The following is a 26419-nucleotide window of genomic DNA, read 5'->3' as shown; positions in this document are numbered from 1 at the left end:
TATCTTTCTCCAGGGGATCTTCTCGACCCAGTGATCAAATCCAGGTCTCCTACATTGCAGACAGATTCTTACGTTGACATAGTGGAGGAAATGCATACAGAAATAACAGGGAACCTGAGCCACAGCCTGGAGTTTGTTTGCTAACAATCACGTGCCTGTGTAGAGGACTCTTTTCTTCCATTAACTGTGACCTTTGAAAGTGAGCAAAGCTGGCTGTGGTTTAACTGTTCTCATTTCTTTGTGACACCCCAGCTAGCTGTTGCACAGTCCCAACTGGTAGGGTCTGTTCGCCTTTAAACATTTTCCACAAATCAACCAAAATGTGGTTTTGAGCAAATGAGCAAAGAAGCCTGAGAAAAGAAGCCTGATAACCCATCAGCCACACCAGCGAACTCCTGCTACCACCGCCACCCACAATGCCCTCCCCTTTTTGCACCTTTCAGGCCAGGGCAGCCCAAGGTAGCTGGGGCAGGAAGTTGCTGAGAAGTTGGAAACCACAAGAGACACTGCCCAGCAGGGCCCTGGCAGGGAAATCACCTGCACAAAATTTTCAGAGATATGTAGGTTTAGCCTCTTTTTAAAATGTTATTGCTTCCATTTTTTAAATTTAATTTCTAGTTCATATTAGAGTATAGTCAGGAGAAGGCAATGGCAACCCACTCCAGTACTCTTGCCTGGAAAATCCCATGGACGGAGGAGCCTGGTAGGCTGCAGTCCATGGGGTCGCCGAAGAGACAGACACAACTGAGCGACTTCAGTTTCACTTTTCACTTTCACGCATTAGAGAAGGAAATAACGACCCACTCCTGTGTTCTTGCCTGGAGAATCCCAGGGACGGCAGAGCCTGGTGGGCTACCGTCTATGGGGTCACACAGAGTCGGACATGACTGACGCAACTTAGCAGCAGCAGCAGCAGAGTACGAAATGGCAACCTACTCCAGGAGTCTTGCCTGGAAAATTTCATGGATGGGCGAGCCTGGTAAGCTACAGTCCATGGAGTTGCAAAGAGTCAGACACGACTGAGCGACTTCACCTTCTTTCTTTCTATAGTTCCTTTCGGAGAAGGAAGTGGCAACCCACCCCAGTGTTCTTGCCTGGAGAATCCCAAGGACAGAGGGGCCTGGTGGGGCTGCAGTCTAAGGGGTTGCAAAGAGTTGGACACGACTAAGCAACTAACACACACAGAGTATAGTCAATTTACAGTGTTGTGTTAGCTTCAGATGTACAGCAAAGTAAGTCAGTTATAGCAATGCATATATTCATTCTTTTTCAAATCCTTGTCTCATGCAGGTTATCACAGAAAATTGAAGAGAGTTTCCTGTGCTATACAGTAGGTCCTTGTTGATCATCTGTTTCATATATAGTAGTTCGTATGTGTTAATTCTAAACTCCTAACTTACCCTCCTCCCATCTTTCTTTCCTCTTTGGTAGCTATAGATTTGTTTTCTAAGTCCATGAGTCTGTTTCTTTTTTTTTTAATATAAGTTCATTTGTGTCATTATTTTACATTCCACATATAAGTGATACCATAGGATATTTGTCTTTCTCTGTCTGATTTACCTCACCTAGTATGATAACCTCTAAATCCATCCACGTTGCAATAGAACTACCATATCATCCTGGATCAGGAAGAGCCCCTGGAGAAGAAAATTGCAAAGCACTCCAGGATTCTTGCCTGGAAAATCCCATGGACAGAGGAACAGGTTGGGCTATGGTCCATGGGGTCACAAAGAGTTGGACATGACTGAGCAGCCGAGCATGCCACACAGGATCCAACAATCCCACTCATGGGCTTGTATCTGGAGAAAACCATACTTGAGGAAACATATGTAAGTGAAGAGGAACTAAAAAGCCTCTTGATGAGAGTGAAAGAGGAGAGTGAAAAAGTTGGCTTAAAGCTCAACATTCAGAAAACTAAGATCATCATCACTTCATGGGAAATAGAGGGGAAACAGTGGAAACAATGTCAGACTTTATTTTGGGGGCTCCAAAATCACTGCAGATGGTGATTGCAGCCATGAAATTAAAAGACACTTACTCCTTGGAAGAAAAGTTATGACCAACCTAGATAGTATATTCAAAAGCAGAGACATTACTTTGCCGACTAAGGTCCATCTAGTCAAGGCTATGGTTTTTCCTGTGGTCATGTATGCATGTGAGAGTTGGACTGTGAAGAAGGCTGAGCACCAAAGAATTGATGCTTTTGAACTGTGGTGTTGGAGAAGACTCTTGAGAGTCCCTTGGACTGCAAGGAGATCCAACCAGTCCATTCTGAATGAAATCAGCCCTGGATGTTCTTTGGAAGGAATGATGCTAAAGCTGAAACTCCAGTACTTTGGCCACCTCATGTGAAGAGTTAACTCATTGGAAAAGACTCTGATGCTGGGAGGGATTGGGGGCAGGAGGAGAAGGGGACGACAGAGGATGAGATGGCTGGATGGCATCACTGACTCAATGGACGTGAGTTTGAGTGAACTCCGGGAGTTGGTAATGGACAGGGAGGCCTGGTGTGCTGCAATTCATGGGGTCACAAAGAGTCGGACATGACTGAGCGACTGAACTGAACTGAAATGATATACCGCAGAGTTCATTGCAGCAGTATGTACAATATCCAAAGCAAGTTTCCCCTCTTGGCTTCTGTTGTTACTCTTGTTTTAATCATTAAGCTGTGTCTGACTTATATCGACCTTATGGACGGTAGCCCAACAGGCTCCTCTGTCCATTGGCAGGTGAATTCATTACTGCTAGAGCTTCCCTGTGGCTCAGGTGGTACAGAATCTGCTTGCAATGCAGGAGATACAGTTTCCATCCCTAAGTTGGGAAGATCCTCTGGAGAAGGAAATGGCAACTCATCCTAGTATTCTTGTCTGGGAAATCCCGTGGACAGAGGAGGCTGGCAATCCGTAGTCCATGGAGTCAAAAAGAGTCAGACATGACTGAGTAACTAATCTATCTATCTTCTTTATCACTGAATGACCTGGGAACTCCTTGACTTCTTTACTTACTACATTATTTCTTTCCAATAAGGAAATATTTCCATATCTTTAAGATGAGAGTGGCTTATTTTGTTTAAAGAGGTCTAATCAAATTAATGGGAAGCAAGGAGTGGAGCCGATCTAAACTGGATTTCCTCTAATATATGGTTGGTCTTTTTTGCTTTCAAATGGGGAACTTCCGTTTAGTGTTCTAAGAACTTGTTTCACACACACTGAAGCTGATTATAAACAAACGAAAAGCCTCCTTGGTTTTAAATGAGACAGAGTTTTATTCTAATACATTAAAATTTTTCTTTTAAAAGGATTCATTAGAGAAAATAGAAAATATACACTCACTTATTTTTTCTCCCTTTTACCATGAATTGAACTTCTTGTTTTATGTCTCTGTTTATAGAAATACACAGAAATACATATACGGAGTGTTCTGTTTGTTAGTATTATTACTCAATAGCAAAAAATGGTTGAAAGACATGAACCAATATTTCACCTTAAAAGAAGTTGTAAATCTACACACACAGAATAAGGCAGGATTTCCACCATTCTGATTGACAATCAAGAGGGCAGCTATGGTGATACCAGAGTGTATACATGAGGAGAAGACAGATGCACCCACATGTCCTTAAGAAAATCCGCAATGAATCCCTGGAGGAAGCCTTTAGTAAGGAAGCAGTGTGTTTTCTGTTTTGTTGTGTTCGTTTGGTTTTTTCCCCCAATAGAAAGTGAGTCAATGGAAAGCCACATGGTACTAGGTAACAAAATATGGGCTCCGAGTTCAGAAAAACCTGAATGACTCTTACTTACAAAATAACGACCATGAACAGACAAATTAACCTCTCCAACCTATAAACTGTGGACTCTAACTGTTCCTTCCTCCAAGCATTCTTAGATGATTAACAGGATTCCTGACGAACAGTAGAAACTGAGTCCCTATTCCATCTGCATCTAATCTCTTTGTGGGGAAGCAAGTTTTGAAATGAATATCAGTGCATTTGTGTATGTGTGAAATCTATGATTTTTCCAGTAGAGCTACCGTCAGTAGATGCTAATGTTATTGAGAACTTGCATGGATTAAGCATCGTTAACTCGTTTATTCATTTACCCTTTGGGGGTCACAAAGAGTTGGACATAACTGAGTGACTAAGCATAGCACAGCATGAGATTACTAGTTTCAATCCCACTTTACAGGTAAATGGAGCACAGGGCACTGTGACTTCATTACACAGATGAGGAAATGATGGCACAGAGAGTTCAGATCACTGCCTGAGGTCACACAGATGCTAACACAGATCCAGGGTTCAATCCCAGACCCTTGGGAGTCATGGTCTGTGTGCTTCACCCTCCAGCGAATGACCTTCTGGTGCTGGAGCAGTTCTCCCGGGGCTAATGTGAGGATCAGGAGGCAGTGCTTGTGAGACACTGGTACAATCTGAGCACGCATGGTGCAAGGCATGATGGGCGTCACACTGTCACCATCAGAACGTCCCAAACCAAAGAGTCTGAATCTGGTGACTTTGAAAGAGAAGGACCCTGGGCACCTTCATTTAGCAGTGGCTCCTCTTGGAACCAGTGCTCCAAAGAAAGCACCATAGCCACCATTGCAGGGAAAGACTTAGAAACGTGGTATCGACCATTATTGCAACCATGCAGAATTTGATAGCTCAGTTGTCATGATGTTTCTTACCTTGGTCAGATTTCATGAGATTAAAGTACACACAGACAAATGCATGGACTTTTGGTTTATTTTTTCACTTATTGTGCCTATTATGAAAAAGGAAGTACAGAGTTCAAGTAGCTAAGCTGGCTTCCCCAGGATGTGTAACAGGGAGGGTCAGGACTGTGGTCTTGGGGAAGATGCTGAGGGAGGAGATGGGGAGCTGCCCGCTTTGTGCGTCCTGGAGGCGCGAGGACTTGGGGTGGAAGGAGCTGATGTGGTTGGGGACAGTGGTGGGAGAGGCTCCCCTGGACCTTCCCTGGGCCTTGTTCCCTGAGTAATAACAGAATTCCTTGTTACAGGGTAGGACTGTCTGTTTGCCCAGTGTTTGAAAAATTGTTACACAATAATGACATAAAAGGGGAAAAATCACATATGCACTGAGATAACCCAAATCCAAAAACCAAGCAGAGAATTTCAGTAATGACAGATGATTAAGGAAAGCTGACTCCTTCAGGGACCCTCTGTCACAAGTTCTTCCCATCACAGCACATGCCTGTTCTCCGAAACACACAGGAGGTGATGATGATAAAGTAGACCACACTCTTGAGGAGGAGGAGGAGGTATGTGTAATAGGCAGAGGTGTTCATGAGCTGCAGCTGCAGGGTATCTAGGAGAAATTATTTGATTAGTTGCCTGTTCTTTTGAAAGGTCAGTACACAGTAATGGGAGGAGGTCATAATTATTTCTGATGACCTACTGTGAAGTGTTACCCCTGCACCACCAAACCCCAAAGAAAACAAGTACAAGCACCATGAGCACCACCACTTCCAGGACAATTCAGAATCCAGTTGGCAATTCAAGTCAATCCACAACCTCAGCTAAATTCACTAGAATCTTCCAAAATATTTTTTTAAGTGTTTTTAAAGAATGAGTCCAAAAGGAAAAATATTTGTGATAAATAGCGTACAGCATTTTTTGCCCCCCCTCCCACATGTCTGAGTAATAATTATAGGTTATATTCATTAATGACTAATCAAATATCAAACACTTATTTTGAGAGCTTTGCATGTAAAATGCTACTCTTATTTAAGCTTTAAGATAACCTATGAAAATTATTGTGCTTCCCTAGTGGCTCAGATGGTAAAGAATCCACCCACAATGCAGGAAACCTGGGTTCAATCCCTGGGCTGGGAAGATGCCCTGGAGGAGGGCATGGCAACCCACTCCAGTATTCTTGCCTGGAGAAACCCAATGGAGAGAGGAACCTGGTGGACTACCGTCCACTGGGTCACAAAGAGTTGAAACGTGACTGAGTGATTAAGCACAGCAGAGCATGAGATTATTAGTTTCAATCACATTTTACAAGTAAACTGAGCACAGAGAAAACTAACTTGCCTGAGGTCACACATTTAGAAAGTACCAGAAACCACATTTCAATCCCAGCAACATGACTTTGAAGAACACATTCTTAGCTGCTCTGTAATCCTGCAACTCTGCACGATTGACACACCAGACGTCAAAGTTAAGCATAAATATCAAGTTGAATTGCTGATTTGGGAGGATCTGAGTCATTATGTGTTGAGTATAAATGAGGCTCCTAAGAAGGACACAAGTCATAGAAATCTGGTTGTGATACAGTGTAGTGGGCAGAAGGTTTTGGTAAAGAGGATATCCTATCAAATGGAAGGTCTTTAGTCCAAAATTCCTGAAACATCAGGAGCTCATGCCTCACTCACCTGTCTGTCTTGAATGTCTAACATCATGGCTGTGATGTTATAGGATAATTGCACTTATGTGTCTTTGAAGTTTTGCAAGAAATATATGCTGTCAAAAAACAATTAACAGCACTAATGATGGGCCTGACTTGGCTACTCAATTCATCTCAAGACTGAGTTTCTTCCTTTGGAAATTTCTCCTTCCCACACTTCATCTTCAGAGTCAGAACTCCAGAATCACTAGCATTTGGTATGGAAAGGATCTTAGGGGGTGACCTGCTCATAACTAACTCCCCTCAGTCAGGTCAGGTATTAGCTAAATTCTGGGCCCCCTGAGACTTGGAATGGAGGAGGGATCAGCAGGACTAGAGCCAGAGATCCTAAATGCACTTGGAACCTTCATGAAGGGAGAAGAGGCCACCAACTAGTACTGACTCTGTGCCAGCTAAATGAATACCCTATCGGAGACACTCCACATACGTGATCTTATATCTCCAATAGCTGAGTTCAATCTATTATTGTTTCCAACTGGCATATGAGGGCAATATTGCTCAGAAATGTAACTAATTTACCCATTTTTCATGAAGCTAACAACAAAATAACCAGGGACTATGATATTCGGAAGCCCATGCACTCAACACCCCTGCCCATGGGTTCATCCTGTCTCAGGACCTTGGCTTTGGGAGTCTTGCTCTATACCTACCTCTTAGAGGAAGAATAGACAACTAAGCAAGTTGTGTGAACCATTGATTCAGATGGACTAAGTTGAATCCCCAGATCTAGCTGTGTGACTTTGTACAAAGGACTGAACTAATTTCGGCACATTGCCCTGATAGCAAAATGTTGGAAAAATATTGTACCACCTCATAGGAGTGGTTATGAGGAGCAAACAGAGTATATGTGAAAGACATAGCAATACACTTTGTGTACATCAATTTCTCAGTGTTAGTTCACATATTAGATGCAAACAAGGGCTAAAATTCAAATGTCTAGAAGCAACTTGACATCACATTTCTCTAGTCACTAAAAACAAAAGCTACACAATTGAGTGAAGGTCACTGTTGAAGTAATTCAGAACCTATCACTACATCCTCGAAACTCCAAAACCAACATTTACTGTGCTAAGATGACTCTTAGGGAATGATAGATTTACTTAAAATATGATGCCATCCATTCTGCAATATCCAGACTTTCTGGCTTTCGATCTTAAACCAAAGTTCAAAAGTTAAGTTTATTTAGAGGGGAAAAGTGCTGTAACATGACACAAAGGCAAAACTTACTGCTTTCATCTTCCAGACACACTTTTGTAGAATTATTATCAGCAGTGACTTCTAGAAGAAAGGAGAGCAAGTATTAATCAATTATATTCCAAGTTGCTCATATCTATTATTAGATAGTGACACATATGTGATTAAGTATATGTGTGTTAATATATATGTATATATAAGGTAAAATTTACTAGCACAAATAGAGATACTCTGGTTAAATGTATCAACTCCACAATTGCTACCATTAAGCAGGGACATTCAAGAGGTAATTTGATCAGGAGGGAAAAATTGCTGTAGGATTTCATAAAGGCAAACAAAGGCAAAAACTTACCGCTTTCATCTTTCAGACAAGCTTTTTTAGAACCAGTGCCGGTAACTTCTAAAAACAATGGAAGCAAGTATTAATCGGTTGTCCTTGCCCATTATTTTACAATGTGTACATATGTATGTAAAATGTGTGTATCTGTGTATATATAAATATATATATATATATATATATATATGTATATAATCTGCTGACAGTGAGACAGTAGAGAGAGTCATTAAAACTATGACAATGAGCCCCACAATTCTAGATAATTGGTCTTTTGTACTTTTAGCCAGAGAAGTTCAAAAGATAAATAGATTAGAAAGGAAATAAAAGACTAAAGCATGACATAAAGGCAATCATCTACAAAAACTTACTGCTTTCCTGGTTTAAACAGTCACTGGGAGACTCAGTGGTAGGGACAATTGAGCTGACAACTACAAGAAATGAAAAAAAGTATTAGTCAATTATTTGTGCCCATTATTTGACACTGCGTGTGCTTATACATGTGTTATTGTAATATATACATATATCTGTATATATATAGATAATCTGCTGAGAGAGACAGTTATTAAAAGTATGAGCCCTATAATTCCAAAACTAGTTGGTCTGATTCCAGGTAATTCATAGATTTCATTTGCATATGGTTTTCTACACATGGAAATGTTGAAGTTCATGAGGGCTACATTTTACCATAACTGGAGGGTAATACCCAATGGCATCCTATTTTCCTCTGTATTCATAGCTCCTAGCACTGTGCTTACCACAAAGTAGGTTGTTGGAGAAATACTTGTTGCAAAGACAAGTAATCAGGAAAAGTGGCTGCTCCGTAACTTCAGCACCTACTGCCGAGATGAAGAATTGCTACCAAATCAAAGTCATTCAAAGCTAGAGTCCTCAAGGGAATCCCACGTTTGAAGGAGTTAGGCCAAGTCATATTTTCCATCAAGCAAAAGAAAGCAGCTGAAGTTTTCCAAAGCACACACATCCTCAGTATCCTTGGCTCATGGACATGATTTTTCTGCAGTTGTGGGGCTTATGGGCATAACCAAAGCAATGTTAATAAGGTTAATAGCTGAGTGACTGTAACTGGGCCAAGCATTTGCTTAACTCTTCAGATGCATTATCTTCTTTAATCCCCCAGTGACACTGGAGTGATTTGTGTTTTGGAGGATTCCATGTCACAAAGGAGGAAATAAGAATTAGAGGGTAACTGGCAGAGAGTCGTATCAGTGATAACAGTGGTGGCAGAGACAGCATTCAAAGGACGGTTGTTGGAGATTAAATGAGACAGAACAAGTGGAGAGTACTCTAAAAATAAGCCTTAGAAAGAGAAATTAACCTACGCAAAGACAACAGAATTCCACCATTGTGGCCATTAAAATCATCTTCTCTTCTACAGATCTTAATCATTCTTAACAATGACCTTTTTGTTGCAGGAGCTCAGCATTTCTTTCCAGGGGTTAAAAAAAAAAAAAAGATTAAATCGCATTTTTAGTTATCTGACTTGATAAAACTTGGAAGTAAGAATTTTATTCATGAGTAATGTCAAACAAAAATACAACCTTATTAGTACAAAATTTTTTTAAAAGATCATGGACTGTTGGATGGAAGAAATCAGTCACAGAAGTTGTTTGGTTTATCGCTTTTCTCCTGGATGGGTTCATGTCCACATGGATACAGTCTGGTATGCCTTTTATGTCCTTAATGAGATCTTTTTTTCCCTATAATCTAAAATGTGGATTTGAGGTATGAATGCTTTGGAGTAAATCTCAAGAATGAAAATACAAATAGAGTCATGTTTTGATGTTAAACTATCCGCAAGAACTTACTTTAATAAGTCCCTTTTTTTCCTTATAATGACTTTATTCATTAAAAGGTAAATAGGGGCTTCCCTGGTGCTCAGTGGTAAAGAATCTGCCTGCCAGTGCAAGAAGCATGGGTTTGATCCCTGATCTGAGAGGATCCCACATACCATACAGCAACTAAGCCCATGGCCACAATTATTGAGCCTGCACTCGAGAGCCTGGGAGCTGCAACTGCTGAGCCCATGTGCCACAACTGCTGAAGCCCACGAGCCCCAGAGCCCATGCTCTGCAACACGAGAAACCACTGCAGTGAGAAGCACGGCAACTAGAGAAAACCCCGTGCAGCAGTGAAGACCCAGCGCAGCAAAACATAAATAAATAAATTCTAAAAATTATTCAAAGATAAACAAATTTCTTATTACCATGCATTGACTGAGGTAGAAACAATAAAGAAACAAATTTTTGTAATAAACTTCATGTGCTTATGATAAATTCAATTTCTCAGTAAAGGCTGGTTGAAATCTAGGACCAGATTAATTTTATTTTTCTTCAAAATCATTTCATCAGTCTTTACTTCCATGTTATATTCTTAGCTTTTATCAAAAACAAAAAGCCTCTAAGAAACAACATCAGAAATCTGCGGTAGAACGACATTAGCAGAAGTGCCCTCATTGGTTTCACTGTCATTAGAACCCCTTACAAAGCATTTGTTTCAGAAATTGTGTCAGGTAAAACACATCATGAACTGGAGCTTCTCTCCAATATGGTAATTGTCACAGTGACTCATTTTTTCCTGATTACAAGAAAAATTAAAACCTAGTAGGACAATCAGAGCTGTGGTTACATCAGAGTACACTGAGCAAATTTGCTTCCTCTCTGTTTATAAGAGTAGAAATAACAATTTAGGGCTGTTTTTGTATTCTTACTTTTAATTAGTTTTAGGAAAGGATACAAATAGATCTGATGAATATGAGAATAAATACATCTATGTCATGCTTTGGAACGTTTTCTCTGGTGCTATTCTATTTGCTCTTCATCGCAGTCCCAGGACAAAGCCAAGGCAAGTGTTCAAACCGAATTTGATCATTGGACAAACTGAGGATCAGGGAAGAGATAGGCTTGCTTCAGAAATTCGGACTGGTGCCCAGTAAAAGTCTATGTACATTTGATTAAGCACGTGGTTCCCTTTGCTTAAAAAGGGCTTCCTATCATGTACGGATCTGAGAGTTGGACTGTGAAGAAAGCTGGGTGCCGAAGAATTGATGCTTTTGAACTATGGTGTTGGAGAAGACTCTTGAGAGTCCCTAGGACTGCAAGGAGATCCAACCAGTCCATTCTAAAGGAGATCAGCCCTGGGTTCCCTTTGGAAGGAATGATGCTAAAGCTAAAACTCTAGTACTTTGGCCACCTCATGAGAAGAGCTGACTCATTGGAAAAGACTCTGGTCCTGGGAGGGATTGGAGGCAGTAGGAGAAGAGAATGACTGAGGATGAGATGGCTGGATGGCATCACCGACTCGATGGACGTGAGTTTGAGTGAACTCCAGGAGTTGGTGATGGACAGGGAGGCCTGGCGTGCTGCCATTCATGGGGTTGCAAAGAGTCGGACACGACTGAGCTAAACCACAGGGAAAGGCACAGAAATGACTCCTAATTAGGGACACTCCAGGGCGTTTGGTGTGCTACGTGAGTACTGAGGACTTTCAGTCCAGAGTCCTGTGAGTTACAGGACCACTTCCAGGGCCGACGCACTTCCAGCCCTCTACCCAACATCTGCATCACAGGGTCTCCTTTGGGACACCTTGCCCGAATCACGAGTAACCCTGAGTGATTAAGAAACAAGTATATTCTCTTGACTATAGTGCATCCTTCTGGGAGAGTAATTCACCTGAGTGTGTTCATCCACACCCCTTTTAGGCCTGGCACGTGCTAGGGCTGCAATGAGAGTTTGTGAGAAGCATTTTCCAATGGCAAGAAATGCAATCTTTATGTAGAATGAGAGTAAGCCTGTATACTTTAGCCTCACCCCCATCTCTAATTACAAAATTTTAGCTTATCTTATGGTGGCATGTAAAATACAAATTTCAAAAACCTAAAAACATAATAAAACCCCAGGAGTCTAATTATTCTACTTTTTGTTGAACTGCAATCTGCCTCCATCATACAAACACCGTTTTATCATTTAATAACTCATTGTTTTGGAACTGTACCTTGCATAAAGCAGGATTAAAGTAACACTGACTTTATTTGCTGGGTAGAACATTCCCGAAAGATGCATACATGTTCTCATTTCCTTATCAGCCAAGGTCATCCACAGTGGAGATTTGTTATGTGCTAAATTGATAGATATTTTCACAGATGTTGTTTCCTTAAATCCATACAACAACTTTAAGAAACATCACTATGATCTTAATATTTTGGAAGATGAAATCAAATCTTAAAAGGTTAAGTAAAGTTTTTTTCGTATTTATGTATCAAAGCCTATCAGACTTAATTCTATGGGGGAGATAGCAGAACATTTATGCTACCATTAAATAAAACATCATTTTATAAAGACATTTGTTTGTTTTTCATTAATGCTTAACAGAAAAAGTGGTGTATTTTATTTGAAAAGCAGTGTTCTGGGAGGTTATATTTATGTTTATTCACATACCTTCATTTATTGAAGGAAAAAGAATCTCTTGATTAATTCCTCTTATATTTCTCTCATGTTGGACGACACAGATATGTTCTTTATCCATGGAGTTTTCAGTCACGGTCAGCCAGCTGAGCTTCATGTATGTGTCAGTGGTGTTCATGGTATTTCCCTGCTGGGATGGCAGAGCTCTGTTGCCATCCTTTTCTTTCCAATAAACCTTAATAATATCAGGGAAAAATTTCTCCAGAAGACAAAGGTATGTTCCAGTTTTACTGTGGTTGATTTCAGCAATTGAAGGAAGAAAAATAATGGGCTTGGGTGAAAGGTCTGTAGCAAGGTTTCTATCTGTGGGGGAAAATAAAAAATAATTTAAAAGAATCATTAGAGCAACAGCAACATTTTGAGATTTGGAAAAACCTAGCAAGTAATAACGGAGAAGACAATGGCACCCCACTCCAGTACTCTTGCCTGGAAAATCCCATGGATGGAAGAGCCTGGTAGGCTGCAGTCCATGGGGTCACTCAGAGTTGAACACAACTGAAGCGACTTAGCAGCAGCAGCAGCAGCAGCAAGTAATAAGGCTTCCCATGTAGCCCAAGAGAAAATGCAGGAGACACAAGAGATGCAGATTCAGTTCCCGGGTTGGAAAGGTCCCCTGGAGAAGGAAATGGCAACCTACTCCAGTACTCTTGCCTGGAAAATTCCATGGGCAGAGGAGCCTGGCAGGCTACAGTCCATGGGGTAGCAAAGAGTCAGACACGAGTGAATGACTGAGGACAGCACAGCGAGTGGTAAAAGAAAGGCATCATTGAACCAGTGCTCACCGTGGCCTTTCATCCACAATAGATTGTCAGATGCTGATTATTGTTCTTATCTTTGATGGAAGGGAAAGTTCAAGACTTCATGTAACTTGCCCAAAGTCAGAGCTCTTAAGTAGTAAAGCTAGATTATGCCTTGACCTTCATTTTTCTCCATTTCTAAAGATGGCGTATGACTTTTAAATACGCCATGTGAATACTCCATATCAAGGCTTCCAAAATTCATGAATATATTTATTGTTTTGTCAGCTTATTTTTTCTGGTTGTTTTTTTTTTTTTTTTTTTTAACCATACTATGCAGCATGCCGTATCCTGGTTCCTGATTTTTTTAAAAATATCTCTTTTGCTGTATCATAGTGGAGCCTCTTTTGGAGTAGATGGGTGGGTTGTGGGAATGGGGATGGAGGAGGAAACCAGGTAACTCTGATGGTTTCTCTATCTGTGAGAATCTTTAATGTCTTCTAAACTACTTCCTTTTCCCATCTTATCTTGTATTTTAACTTATGCTCTCTTTCACCAAATGACACATTCTCATGTTCGGAAACTCTGTGGAAACTCATTCTTCATTTAACTGATTCTGAGATGCACCATATTTATTTTATTTCCCACAAAAAATAAACACTCAGAGAAGTTTATCATTTTAAAAAGTGATATGCAGTTGCTTTTTAAAATGGAGTCAGTGTCCACAGGTATGTGACAATGTATGAAGTTTACTTTTCTCTCCAAATGTGGGTCCCAAGCCCAATTCTGAAGTAGTGGAATTCTCTTTATTTTTAATTCTATATAACCTCTCAATTTTACATCTGAACCACTCCAGATTTTTTAGTAGAGCAGTACATTATTTACAGTGCCTTGAATGTGGAAGCAAGATAGCTATATTTCTAAAATGTCTATTTAAAATGTATAATTAATCCCAAACTCCTAATTTGGGACTAACAGATAGCACAATACTATATATAAAATAGATAAACCAATAAGGACCTACTATATAGCGCAGGGAACTATATCCAATATCTTGTAATAACCTTGTAATAATGGGAAAGAACCTGAAAAAGACTATACACACACAGATACACACACACACACATGTATAAATGAATCACTTTGCTGTACACCCTAAACTCACACAATGTTGTAAATCAACTATTCTTCCATTTTTTTAAAAAAGTATTATTTTCAGAAGAGCTTCCGCAGTGGCTCAGCAGTAAAGAATTCATCTGCAATGCAGCAGACGCAGGAAAAATAGGTGCGATTCCTGGGTTGGGAAGATCTCCTGGAGGAGGAAGTGGCAACCCACTCTAGTATTATTGCCTGGAGCATCCCATGGATAGAGGAGCCTGGTGGACTATAGTTCATGGGTCGCAAAGAGTCAGACATAATTGAAGCAACTGAGCACACATTATTTTCAGAACTGCTTTTACACTAAACTTATCAAGTAATGCATTTATCAGAATTTTGTCTCAATTCAGAAAGTTCATCAAAAGCACATTTTATTTTGGAATTTTGTCTAAATTCAGTAATAATATACAATATTTTGACTCTCATTTGAACCTACCCTATAAGGCTGCTGAAGTGCTTTGGAGCACCACTATTTGCTCTTTTCCACCTACTGAATAGAGTGTATATCCCAACCAGGAATTGAACCTGTGCCCCCTGCACTAGAAGGAGGAATCTTAACCATTGAACCACCAGGGAAGCCCCTCAGTGGGAAATATCTTAAGAAAAGAAAAATTGGACTTCTCACATGAGAAGAAAAGAATTATTCAGAATTTTGGCCTATGCAGCAGAGCTCCTGATTTTTCTACTATATCAGTAAACAGACGGTGTTGATTTTTAACTCATGCTTTAAATATACTTGGGTCTTAATGTGTTTATTTAATGTTACACATCTTCCTTTTAGAACAAGTAGTACTTTATTCATTATCATAGCAAGACACTGTGTATTTCTCCAACCATATACTATGTTGATATTAACGTGTTCTCTCTTTTTTTCTTCTCACTTTTCCTTTATAAATTAGATAATTAGAACTATTTCATTTTTAAATAGCAGTTTCAAATTCATGACATTTCCCTCTATGTTTGACTTCACTTCTTGATCACTTTCTTTATAAATTAAAACTTTTTTTCTGATAAATATGAGCATGAAGCCCAAGCTTATTGACTATATATTTTAGAGCCAATAAATATTGTTGTTAGAAATGATACCAATTAAGCTAAAGGATTAAGATTTAAACCACATAGAACAACAAGACATATAAAAAATACATTTTAATCTAATTTTTCTTGGTAAGTAGACAAGAATCTGCTAAAGAGAGACAAATCCCCCCTATTCAATTTTGTGTATGTATGAATGGACAGTAAGATAACTTTTCATTTGAAGAGTCAGAAGTACGGCTACATTCTCTGAAGAATGTCAGTTCTGTCAACAGTTTTGCAAAAAACTCTCCCTTCTGGATGCCATTTTCACTTTACATTTGAATAAACACCTATCCAGCACCTATGAGGTGTTAGCCAGTGTACTAAGTACTTTATTCACATTATCTCATTCAATTCTCCTACTACCCCTGCTGAATATACACTGTTATCCTATCTTATGGATTAGGAGACTGAGGCCAGAGAATCACCCCCATGTTCACATAAGTAGTTAGTGGTGGGTCGGAAGCTCCAGGTCAGCCTGACTCGAAAGCCCATGTTTTTGAAAATACATCTTCAGCATCAGAAAAGGAAACCTGTCAACTCACAAAACTTAGCTGTAATGACAAACTTCAGCCTTGGGCCAAACACTTTCATGACTATTACATATAGCACATTATTGTTTAGCTGCTAAGTCATGTCCGACTCTTGCGACTCCATGGACAGTAGCCTGCCAGGCTCCTCTGTCCGTGGGATTTTCCAGGCAAGAATGCCACATGGGCCCTTTATTGAAGTCCACATGGATACAAAGCCAACTCCTATTACAATATTTGCACAGTGTTGTCTACACGCTCCTTTACTATATGGACTTGTAAAATCTCTCCTAAATCGAACTCCCAACCACATACCCATTTTTTATGACTTTCATTCTCATTTAATTGTTCCTCACTTTCCCTCTATTACCTTGGGAAAAAAATTACATTCTCTGATACCTACCTGTGACGACAAGTTTTGTTCCAACGTTGAAGTTTTTTATGTAACTATTACACAGTGATTCAGCCTGTATCAAAAACTTTAGACTAATTTAGCTCCACTGATTCCTTCAAATTCTAGTGGAATTATGATGGCCTGGAATTCAAGACACCAGGATTCTGGTCCTAGTTCATTTTGCTCCTAACAAGTTCTGGGGTTGAGCAAGTCTAATAAGCTAAACCCTTAGATACTTCATTTATTTGTAAAAGATGTTATTACTGTTAAGTCAATTGAACATGCTTATCACTGTTGCAGTGAGATCAAAACAAAACAAGAACTGAAGAGTGATTTGAATAAAAATAATATGGAGATAAGATACTATAAAAATTACTATATTGTCATTATTATTAGCATTTTTATTTCTGATAATTGTGTGGTCCAACATGACATTTTAATAGCATGGGACCAAATTTTGCAAACCCTGATAGGAATTCAGTGTTTGGGGTTTGCAATTAGATTTGTAGCAACTAATAACTTGTTTGTTTTACTCTATGCTGTAATATGTCTAGAGCTCTCAAAACCATCATCACAGCTTTTCACATGCCCAATTAATAGGCAATCATTTGTTTATCCTTATTTGCTGTATTTCCACATTTAAGAAAGCCAAAGAGAACATTGGCTGAAGCAGTCAGTACATGGAACTTCTTCACTGGTATTGTCCAAAATAAATGGTGTTTTTTCCCCCATTAACAGCACATCTACTGGCATTCCAAGCTTTTACCTGAAATTTCAGCCTCAAACTGACTTCTACCTAACTAATGCCCAAAGTTCAACTTGCAACTCTGGGCACTGAACCTTAAGAGAGGATGACTAAGAGAAATGGCCTGGTCCAAATGAAGATGCCCAGTCCTCAAATCCTCCTATTGTCTCCCCGGATCACTAAAACGTTGCCTGCCTTCCTGCTGAGGGTACCATTTGTGGATGACATTAAACGTTGGAGGACATAGCATCGATGTACTGAGAGTATAAATGTATTTGTTTAAAGACCATTTCTTCCATTTTATAAAATGGATGTAGAAGGCAATGTCCCCTTTTTATTTATTTATTTTGCAATGTCCACTTTTTATTTCACTTTCCTCCTAAGGAATCCTGCATTGAAGTTCTTTTTTAATTTTGTGGAGGGAAAAGCATATCATATTTGAAAATTTGGTGTGTTTATCAGTTAACAATAAGAATGTATTCCATTACATTTTTTCTGCTTTCTTATTTCTTTTCCTTACTTGCTTCTTTTGTATTGAGAGAGAACTGACACATATTCTGAATATTTAATAAATGCATATTCAATATGACTTACATGATCTTTGGGGCATAAAGAGAGGTCATTTCAGTGCCATTGTTAAAAGCAAAAGCACTGTTTTCACATATGAGTAGTAATACAAAGTGTGCACTATGACAATACTGTAGTTAATTGAAGGATCCAGGTCAGACTACAGACAGTAAATATTCAGGATATAAAAACATGACTTAATGTTTCTAATATCATGTAATGGCCCAGTCCACTTACTTCAGAATAAACAAGTCTCTGTGTGAGTGTGAAAGTCATTCAGTCATGTCCGACTCTTTGTGACCCTATGGAGTATGCAATCCATGGAATTCTCTAGGCAAGAATACTCAAGTGGGTAGCCTTTCCCTTCTCCAGGGATCTTCCCAACCCAGGGATTCACCCCAGGTCTCTCACATTACAAACAGATTCTTTACCAGCTGAGCCACAAGGGAATTCCTATTGGATCCCAAACTTTGCCAGCAGTAACTAGTCATGTGACTTACAGCATTTAAGTGAACTTCTCTAAACCTCAGTTTCTTTATCTATAAAATGAGAATGAAAGGATTCCTGTTGAGGCAAAGATAAGGCATTGAAATACTTATCATGGTGCCTGGCCCTCAGTAAATATAACTAATATTGACTAATACTAAAATTCTCTTTAATGGGATGGTTTCAAGGCCGTTTCATCTGTCTTCCATCAAACAAAAGGTGTAGATTTTATAAACAATAACTATTACATTGGACTTCCCTGGTGGTTGAGTGTTAAAGAGTCTGCCTGCCAGTGTAGGCAACATGAATTCAATCCCTGAATCAGGAAGATCCCGTGGAGAAAGAAATGGCAACCCATTCCAGTATTCTTGCCTGGGAAATCTCATGGATGAGTCTGGTGGGCTACAGTTCATGGGGTCATAAAGGAGCCAGACATGACTTAATGACTCAACAACAACAACAACTATTTAATCAATTAAGAAGGGAAACAAGTTCATCAAGGTGTCCTGCCTCTCTGCAGCCACAGATCATAGAACATGGGTCCCCATTAAACCAGAATTTCAAGCACTATCCCACTAGAATAGAAATGGTTTGTTTGAGTGTTATCCTTGTTCTATCTGCCATGTGTACAGTTTTATCTCAAGCCTCCAGCACAGAAACAATTCAATAAATATTTGCTGAGAGAATGAAAGAGCAAATGAGGATATGTAACCAGGCACACCATTTTCAAAGACTTTGGAGCTGAAATCACTCGAGCTGACAAACTTGTTCATATCCAGGAAATTCATGGCTGATTCATGTTGAGGTTTGACAGAAAACAACAAAATTCTGTAAAGCAATTGTCTTTCAGTTAAAAAAATTAATTAATTTAAAAAGAGATGCAATAGCTCAAGTTTTAAAGAATACCAGCCTACCTCTAAGAAGCTAGAGTAATAAGAAGTGAGATTTATGAAAGTTCTATAGTCATTTACTATAGAATCTTTTTGCACTGCTATTAGGGATGAAGTGAAAATCTGTATTTATTTTGCAAGTTATTAGGAGAATGGAGCAGTTTTATCTCAAACTCTAGTGAACAGCTAATTAAGAGAAGAGTAACTCACTTAATAGACCATCATCAAGAAAAGGAACCTGAACCAAAAACTTACACTAACATAACCAGGAACATGATAATGGTATAAGAATATTGAAATATAAATGAAACAATAAAACTGAGTCCTCGGAATATTTTATCTAGCCTGATCCTATTCTGTGTGTGTGTTTTCTAGAAGAAAAATTTCAACTGCTTACAAGCAGAGAAAATAAACAATTTCCAAAGTAGTTTAGTTTCCATATACAGTGACCAGTAGCTGAAAAATTGCTGTTTGTATTCTGAGACTGAGAATGTGGCAGTCAGATAAGGAGGAATTCTAAATTGCTCTTCTCTAAAAAGCATCTGTCAGAAATTTCTTGGCTATCCAGGGGTTAGGATTTGGCATCCTCACTACCATGGTCTTGGGTTCGATCTCTGATCAGGGAACTAAGATCCCACAAGCCCCCAAAATAAAATAAAATGAAAAGCACCTGTTAGTCTTTCATGACCAAGGTAAAAAATAGAAAAAAGTTACTTACCATGGGGAGCTATTATGAGCTTAGGTCCTTTTCCAAATATCTTCTTTCATTCTGAGCCATTACCCTGGTTGAAGCTCCTACAATAATCTCAGCCTTCACCTACCTTCATGACATGACTAGCAGTTAAAAACTTTGTACTGGCAATTTGATTTTCTGGGTTCTTTTGAAAGTCCTTGAACATAGGTTTTGTGGTGTTTGATGTTTTATTAGTTTTCCTCGGATAAATGGACCCAAATATCTGCGTTCCACAGAGGAGAAATCATAGAAAACACTGATAATATATGAAAAGTGTAAAAGCAGGAAAGGAACACATCATTGGCACCAAACAGCTAACTACTGGCCTTTCTAAATTTCCAGGAATAGTATTCAAAGAATTAAGACTTTTTTTTTTTTCCAGGTGTTCAGCTCTGTTGAAACAGCTCAGAGTTTACATCAAAAGAAACAAACACCACAAACACCAGGGCTGCTCCGTTAGCAATTTAGGAATGTATTTCTGAAAAGAAGAAACTCTTCAGTAACTGAAAATGCAAATATGCCAACACAAGTGTACTTGAGAAATGTGAACAAAGTTCTCCATTTGTTGACTAATGTAATTCTTTACCACGGCAATGCAAGATGAGAAAATACGTCCTATGATGACTTACTATTTTTCCTAGAATAAAGATAGAAATTTGTAGAATTCTATTTGCTTTGAGATTAGATTCCTAACTAAACTAAAACTTGAAAACAATATCCATTTCTCTGATACGTTGGAAGAAGAATCTTAGAGGCTGTTCTGTAATCTCAAGCCACTCACCTTAGATCAGGAGGAGAAAGAAATAGCCAGAAGCAACTGAGTGCTTCTCTGAGCATAGATGAACTGTCCATCTGCCAGAATCCAGACAGGACAGGCCCTGAGATTCCCATGTCCATGGCAGATCCACCCAGTCCTGTCCTGAGGCCTGTGAGCACTCAATGCCTTTGCCCTGAGGATGAAAGTAGGAGATCATGGTGATCAGCTGTCCATTCACACCACCCAACACAATAGAAAAGGATGAGAGACCTGGATGAAAATCATATTTAGAAAGGAGTCTTAATTTTTAAGGGCTTCCCTAGTGTATCACACGGTAAAGAATCTGCCTGTAATGCAGGAGACCTGGGTTCGGTCCCTGGGTTGGGAAGATCTTGAGGAGGGAACAGCAACCCACTCCAGTATTCTTGCCTGGAGAATCCCCATGGAAAGAGGAGCCTGGCAGGCTACAGTCTATGGGGTTGCAGAGTTGGACATGACTGAGCGACTAAGCACATCTCATCTCTTTTTTTAAATTGAAAATTCTGAGTTATTAGTACTTGGGGCTGACATATACTCTTTGCATCTATTATAGACATGAGTGATGCCCACTCATCTCCTTTTTGACATCTTGTCTTTTGTTTTTCCTTATTCTAAGACCATGAGCAGAATTTTCAGAAGTTTTAGGAGTTGTCTGTATTCCAAGACCCATGAAGTATTTAAGTGGTGAAACGTAAAAGAATAGGTAAACAGTTACAAAATCTTTGATTATATTTACAAAATAATACAAGACCATATGAAGAAAACAGTACAGGATTTTACTAAAGGGTTGAAAAAAACCCTGCACACTTAGAGGGACATATCATATTCATGAAAGAAAAACTCCGTATCATAAACATGCTAGTCCTTCCTAAAATCACATAAACTGACTCTAATTCCAATCAGAGTTAAGATAAACTTTATTTGTTGTTGTTGTATGTTGTAAAGATTGGGGTTGAGCTAATTATGTTGTAAGAATTTTGAAACATAAATGAAACAAAAGTCCGACAGAAAACACTCCAAGCATATATTAATGTAAAAATATGATAAGGAATTTTTAAATTGTAGGGAAATGAGAGATTGTTTTAAAACTGGCTTTGAGCTGCTGATCATTTGTTGGGAGAACAAAAATAGCTCTTTATCAAATACCATATAAATGTGTTGCTGTCGTTCAGTTGCTAAGTCATGTTTGACTCTTTGCAACCCCATGGACTACAGCACACCAGGCTCTTCTGAATTCCACTGTCTCCCAGAGTTTGCTCAAACTCATGTACATCGAGTCACTGTTGCTATCTAAACATCTCATCCTTTGCTGCCCCCTGCTCCTTTTGTCTTCAGTCTTTCCCAGCATCCAGTTCTTTTCTGATGAGTCAGCTCTTTGCATCAGGTGGCCAAAGTATTGGAGGTTCAGCTTCAGTATCAGCCCTTCCAATGAAGATTCAGGGTTGATTTCCTTTAGTATTGACTGGTTTGATCTCCTTGCTATCCAAGTGACTCTCAAGTGTCTTCTCCAGCACCACAGTTCAAAAGTATCAATTCTTGGGCACTCAACCTTATTTATGATCCAACTGTAACATCCATACATGACTACTAGAAAAATTGTACTTTTTTGACTATACAGATTTTGTTGGCAAAGTGATGTCTCTGCTTTTTAATGCACTATCTGGGTTGGTCATAGTTTTCTTTCCAAGTAGCAAGTGTCTTTCAATTTCATGGCTAAAGTGACAGTCTGCAGTAATTTTGGAGTCCAAAAAAATAAATTCTGTCACTGCTTCCAATTTTTCTCCTTCTATTTGCCATGAAGTAATGGGACCAAATGCCATGATCTTCATTTGTGAATGTTGAAAAAGCCAGCTTTTTCACTCTCCTCTTTCATCCTCATCAAGAGACTCTTCAGATTCTCTTCACTTCCTGTCATTAGAGTGGAACCATCTGCATACCTGAGGTTGTTAATAATTCTCCCAGCAGTCTTGATTACAGCTTGTGCTTCATCCAGCTTGGCATTTCCCAGGATGTACTCTGCATTTAAGTTAAATAAGCAGGGTAACCATATACAGCCTTGTCATACTCCCTTATTAATTTTGAAACAGTCAGTTGTTCCATGTCCAGTTCTAACTCTTGCGTCTTGACCTGCATTCAGGTTTCTCAGGAGACAGGTCTGGTATTCCCATCTCTTCAAGAATTTTCCATAGTTTGTTGTGATCCACACAAAGGTTTTAGCACAGTCAATGAAGCAGAAGTAGATGTTTTTCTGGAATTCTCCTGCTTTCTCTATGATCCGAAGAATGTTGGCAACTTGATCTCTGGTTCCTCTACCTTTTCTAAACCTAGCCTATAAACCTGAAAGTATTAGGTTTATATTAAAAAGCATCTAGAAATGTGAGTTAGAAGGAACAAGTAGGAGAGTGATTGGATCTTCAGGTAGAGAAACTTGGAATGAGAAGATGGAAAGAGACATCTTTGGCTTTCCAGATGACTCAGTGGCAAAGAATCTACCTGCCAATGCAAGGGTTTGATGTGGGTTTGATCCCTGGGTTAGGAAGATCCCTGGAGAAGGAAATGGCAACCCACTCCAGTATTCTTGCCTGGGAAATCCCATGGACAGAGGAACCTGGCAGGCTACAGTCCATGGGGCTGAAAAGAGTTGGATGTGACTTAAGGACTAAACATTAGGAGACATCATTACTTAATATTTAATGTTTGATGATGTGGTGGGAAGTGTTCCTTCCTTTTTGATATTTTTGGATTATTTTGAGACAGATGTTCTTTTATAAATATTAGGTTGAATTAATCTGAGAAGCTGTCTGGTCCTAGACTTTTGTTTTTGGAATGCTTTTGATTACTGATGTAGTTTCATTTCTGATGGTGTATTTATATTTTCTGTTTCTTCCTGGTTAAGTGGAGAGATTTTACATTTCTAGGAATTTATCCATTTACTCTAGGTTGTCTGTTTTCTTGCATGGCAAATGATGATTTGCAGTAATGTCTTATTATCATTTGTATTTTGATGGTGTCAATTGCAGTTTCTTCTATCTCATGTCTAATTTTTCATATTTGAGATTTTTCTCTTTTTTACTTGATAAATTTGTTTTTCCAATTTGTCTTTCCAAAAAACCAGTTATTAATATCACTGATATTTTCTATTGTTCTTTTAGGCTCTGTTTTATTTACATCTGCTCTGATCTTTATTATTCTTTCCTTCTACTTACTTTTAGGTTTGTTTGTTCTTCTTTTCTCTATTTCTTTTAGGTGTTAGTTTAGGCTGTTTATTCAGGCTGTTCTTGTCTCCTGAGGTAGGCTTGTATCACTATATACCTTACTCTTAGAATTGCTTCTGCTGTGTGCCACAGATTTTTATGGTGTTCTTCTATTTTGGGGTTTCCCTGATAGCTCAGTTGGAAAAGAAGCCGTCTGCAAAGCAGGAGACCCTGGTTCAACTCCTGAGTCAGGAAGATCCACTGGAGAAGGGATAGGCTACCCACTCCAGTATTCTTGGGCTTCCCTTGTGGCTCAGCTGGTAAAGAATCCACCTGCACTATAGAAGACCTGGGTTTGATCCCTGGGTTGGAAAGATCCCCTGGAGAAGGGAAAGGCTACCCACTCCATTATTCTGGCCTGGACAATTCCATGGACTGCATAGTCCATGGGGTAGCAAAGAGTTAAATGTGACTGAGCAACTTTTGCTTCACTCACTTCCATTTTTATTGTCTTCAAGTATTTTTTCTTTTCTCTGATTTCTTTGGTCACACACAGGTTGTGTACAGCATATTTTTTATCCTACACATGATTGTGATTGTGTTCCTTGTGTGTACATAGTAACTGCCACCTCTAGTTGTGCCCTTGGAGAAACTGGCCTGTAAAGCAGGTAGAGAGTGGAAGAGGAGGGAGAAAATGTAAGCATATAAAAAGATAGTTATCACTAAGTGATGATGAAAAACAGTGGTGTAATGATGTATTTGTCAGTAACTGGGGAAGAAAATGGATCTCCATATTAAGATTGCTACCTTACCCTCATACACAGAAATTGAAATCACAGCAGATCAAAGAAACAAATGTACAGAACAAAATCTTACCACCCCTGGAAAAATCTAAATTAAAATATATTTAACATTTCAGACTGTCCTAAAGCTGCAAACAGTTAAACCATGTGGTTGCTGATCAGTTCAAGTTCAGTTCAATTGCGCAGTCATGTCCAACTCTTTGCAACCCCATGGACTGCAGCACGCCAGGCTTCCCTGTCCATCACCAACTCCCAGAGCTTGCTGAACACTACAGCAAGTTAAAGCTGGTGCATTTACTAGCCAATCCCATCTTCCCTGCAGTCACAGAAGTAGAAGGACCTGAAGCTTTGACTTGTGGTTGTGGGGTTATCATGAACAAATATGATGACCTGGGAGAGCAGCAGTGCCCAGGGGTGCAGTAAGAGAGGAGGGGCTTCTTGGTTGGGAGGAAGCTCACAAGCACTCTGCCAGAATGTGTCAGACTGGGACCTGGCCCATTTCAAAGGGAGACATACCACTTTATCTGTTACCAGACAGATCAGTTTCGGCTGTGGGCTGAACTTCAAAAGAAGGTGTAAGTAGAATATCATGGTTGGCTTACCTAAAACAATCACTTTTTTCCTACACTTTCACTATGTCAGTCATGCCCTAGCTGGTTATATAAGGAAAATATCTATTTGTCCAAAAGAGTGATCAGATACCAGCTTGAGGTTTAGGAAGTCTCAAGTTTTCATTCCATCATTTCCTATTTTTCGTATTCCTGAATAATGAAGATGCTCCATTCCCAGCCATTTTCTCTGGATAATGATGGAACTGATGATTCCATATTGTCTAGCCTTTCCATTTTGCTCTTCTAAATGTCTTTCCTAAGAGATCAATCCTAGATGCCCTGTTTTTCCTAAAGAAAAACTTATATGAACTCTATCAGTTCCTAGGAGAGTGAGGATATGCTGCCTGCTAGATTGCTTGCTTACAGCCTGGGGATGAAGGTCTGTTTTCAGGAAAAACTATGGCTGTTGTGGAGAGGGAGGAGGTGGCCATGGAATATAAAACTTCGGAAATGGGCATTGAGCTCAGGGTTTCTCTTTGTCCAGAGTAAAGAAAATCTGGGGAAGAAGTGAGGCAGGGGTTGTTACCAGAGCTGCACTTGGCAGCCACAAGCAAAATTTCCAGTGCAGTGTACAGGAAGTCTGAACCGACGTGCTTATCCCAGACAGCACAGTAGTACGTCCCAGAATCACTGTGTTCCAGATTTAGGATTGCAAATCTGTAGCTCCTTCCTGCTGCACCTTTATAAACACTGTATTTTGCTTTATCGATTCCTGATTCGAACTCAATCTTGGAGTAGTAGACATCGTAGTAGAAAAGACGTCGGGGAGCCATCCCCTCCTGTTGTTTGTACAGGTGGATATATTTGACATCTTGTGTAAAATCACAAGTGAAAGAAGTAGTCTCCCAAGTCTTAGCAGTGACTGACATCTGGGCCCCTTTTGCGTTGGAAGATACCTGAGTGACTGCAATGGGAAAAGCAACAAAAAATAATGATGAAGAGGAAACACCCATTTCTTAGTATGACCCTTCCCTGCCCCGACTAATGCCGCAAAATACAGAAAAAATCCACTGAGCATCCAGGCAACACACTTACCAAGAGCCAGGAAAACCAAAGGCAGCACTAGGGCCCACAACATGCCTGGGACAGTGAGCTAGACTGGGGTTCTCAGCAGATGTGACAGGCAGGGGAGTCAAGGAGGATCTTTCTTTAAAACCACCAGGCTGAGCCCAGAGGGGGTGGTGTCGGAAGAGGCCTGGGTGGAGCTGCGCCTCTCTGTACCAACCCTCTTCTTGAAGACGCCCCTGTGGCAGGCTGCACCTCCCCCACCC

General features: G+C 39.6%; 1 protein-coding gene and 1 long non-coding RNA gene across 2 annotated transcripts; one reads left to right on the top strand and one right to left on the bottom strand.

Moving 5' to 3' along the window:
* Positions 1–496: 496 nt before the first annotated feature.
* Positions 497–4718, top strand: LOC132659755 (uncharacterized). Its single transcript, XR_009600520.1, has 2 exons — positions 497–979; positions 1291–4718. It is a non-coding gene; the product is annotated as an uncharacterized LOC132659755 (long non-coding RNA).
* On the bottom strand, positions 4718–26282 carry LOC101123625 (T cell receptor gamma constant 2). The gene is made up of 8 exons (XM_015095363.3): positions 26184–26282; positions 25739–26052; positions 16333–16396; positions 12401–12730; positions 8318–8377; positions 7965–8012; positions 7646–7696; positions 4718–5317 (listed from the first exon to the last, which is right to left on the bottom strand). Exons 1-8 carry the CDS (start codon positions 26224–26226, stop codon positions 5175–5177), a joined length of 1053 nt encoding a protein of 350 aa, XP_014950849.1. The 5' UTR covers positions 26227–26282; the 3' UTR covers positions 4718–5174.
* Positions 26283–26419: the final 137 nt, after the last annotated feature.

This window comes from Ovis aries, chromosome 4 (assembly GCF_016772045.2).
Source record: "Ovis aries strain OAR_USU_Benz2616 breed Rambouillet chromosome 4, ARS-UI_Ramb_v3.0, whole genome shotgun sequence".
NCBI classification, from domain to species: Eukaryota; Metazoa; Chordata; class Mammalia; order Artiodactyla; family Bovidae; genus Ovis; species Ovis aries.
The sequence above is the reverse complement of the archived record's forward strand: the minus strand, read 5'-3'. Positions and strand labels throughout refer to the sequence as shown.

Bases quoted from the DNA above. Each gene is read 5' to 3' on its own strand.
- LOC101123625 (XM_015095363.3), bottom strand. From the start codon at position 26,226: ATGTTGTGGGCCCTAGTGCTGCCTTTGGTTTTCCTGGCTCTTG. The intron at 26,053-26,183 runs GTAAGTGTGTTG...TTCCCATTGCAG, and splicing joins TTTGGTTTTCCTGGCTCTTG to TCACTCAGGTATCTTCCAAC. The intron at 12,731-16,332 runs GTAGGTATCAGA...TTTCCCCCACAG, and splicing joins AACAAAACTTGTCGTCACAG to ATAGAAACCTTGCTACAGAC.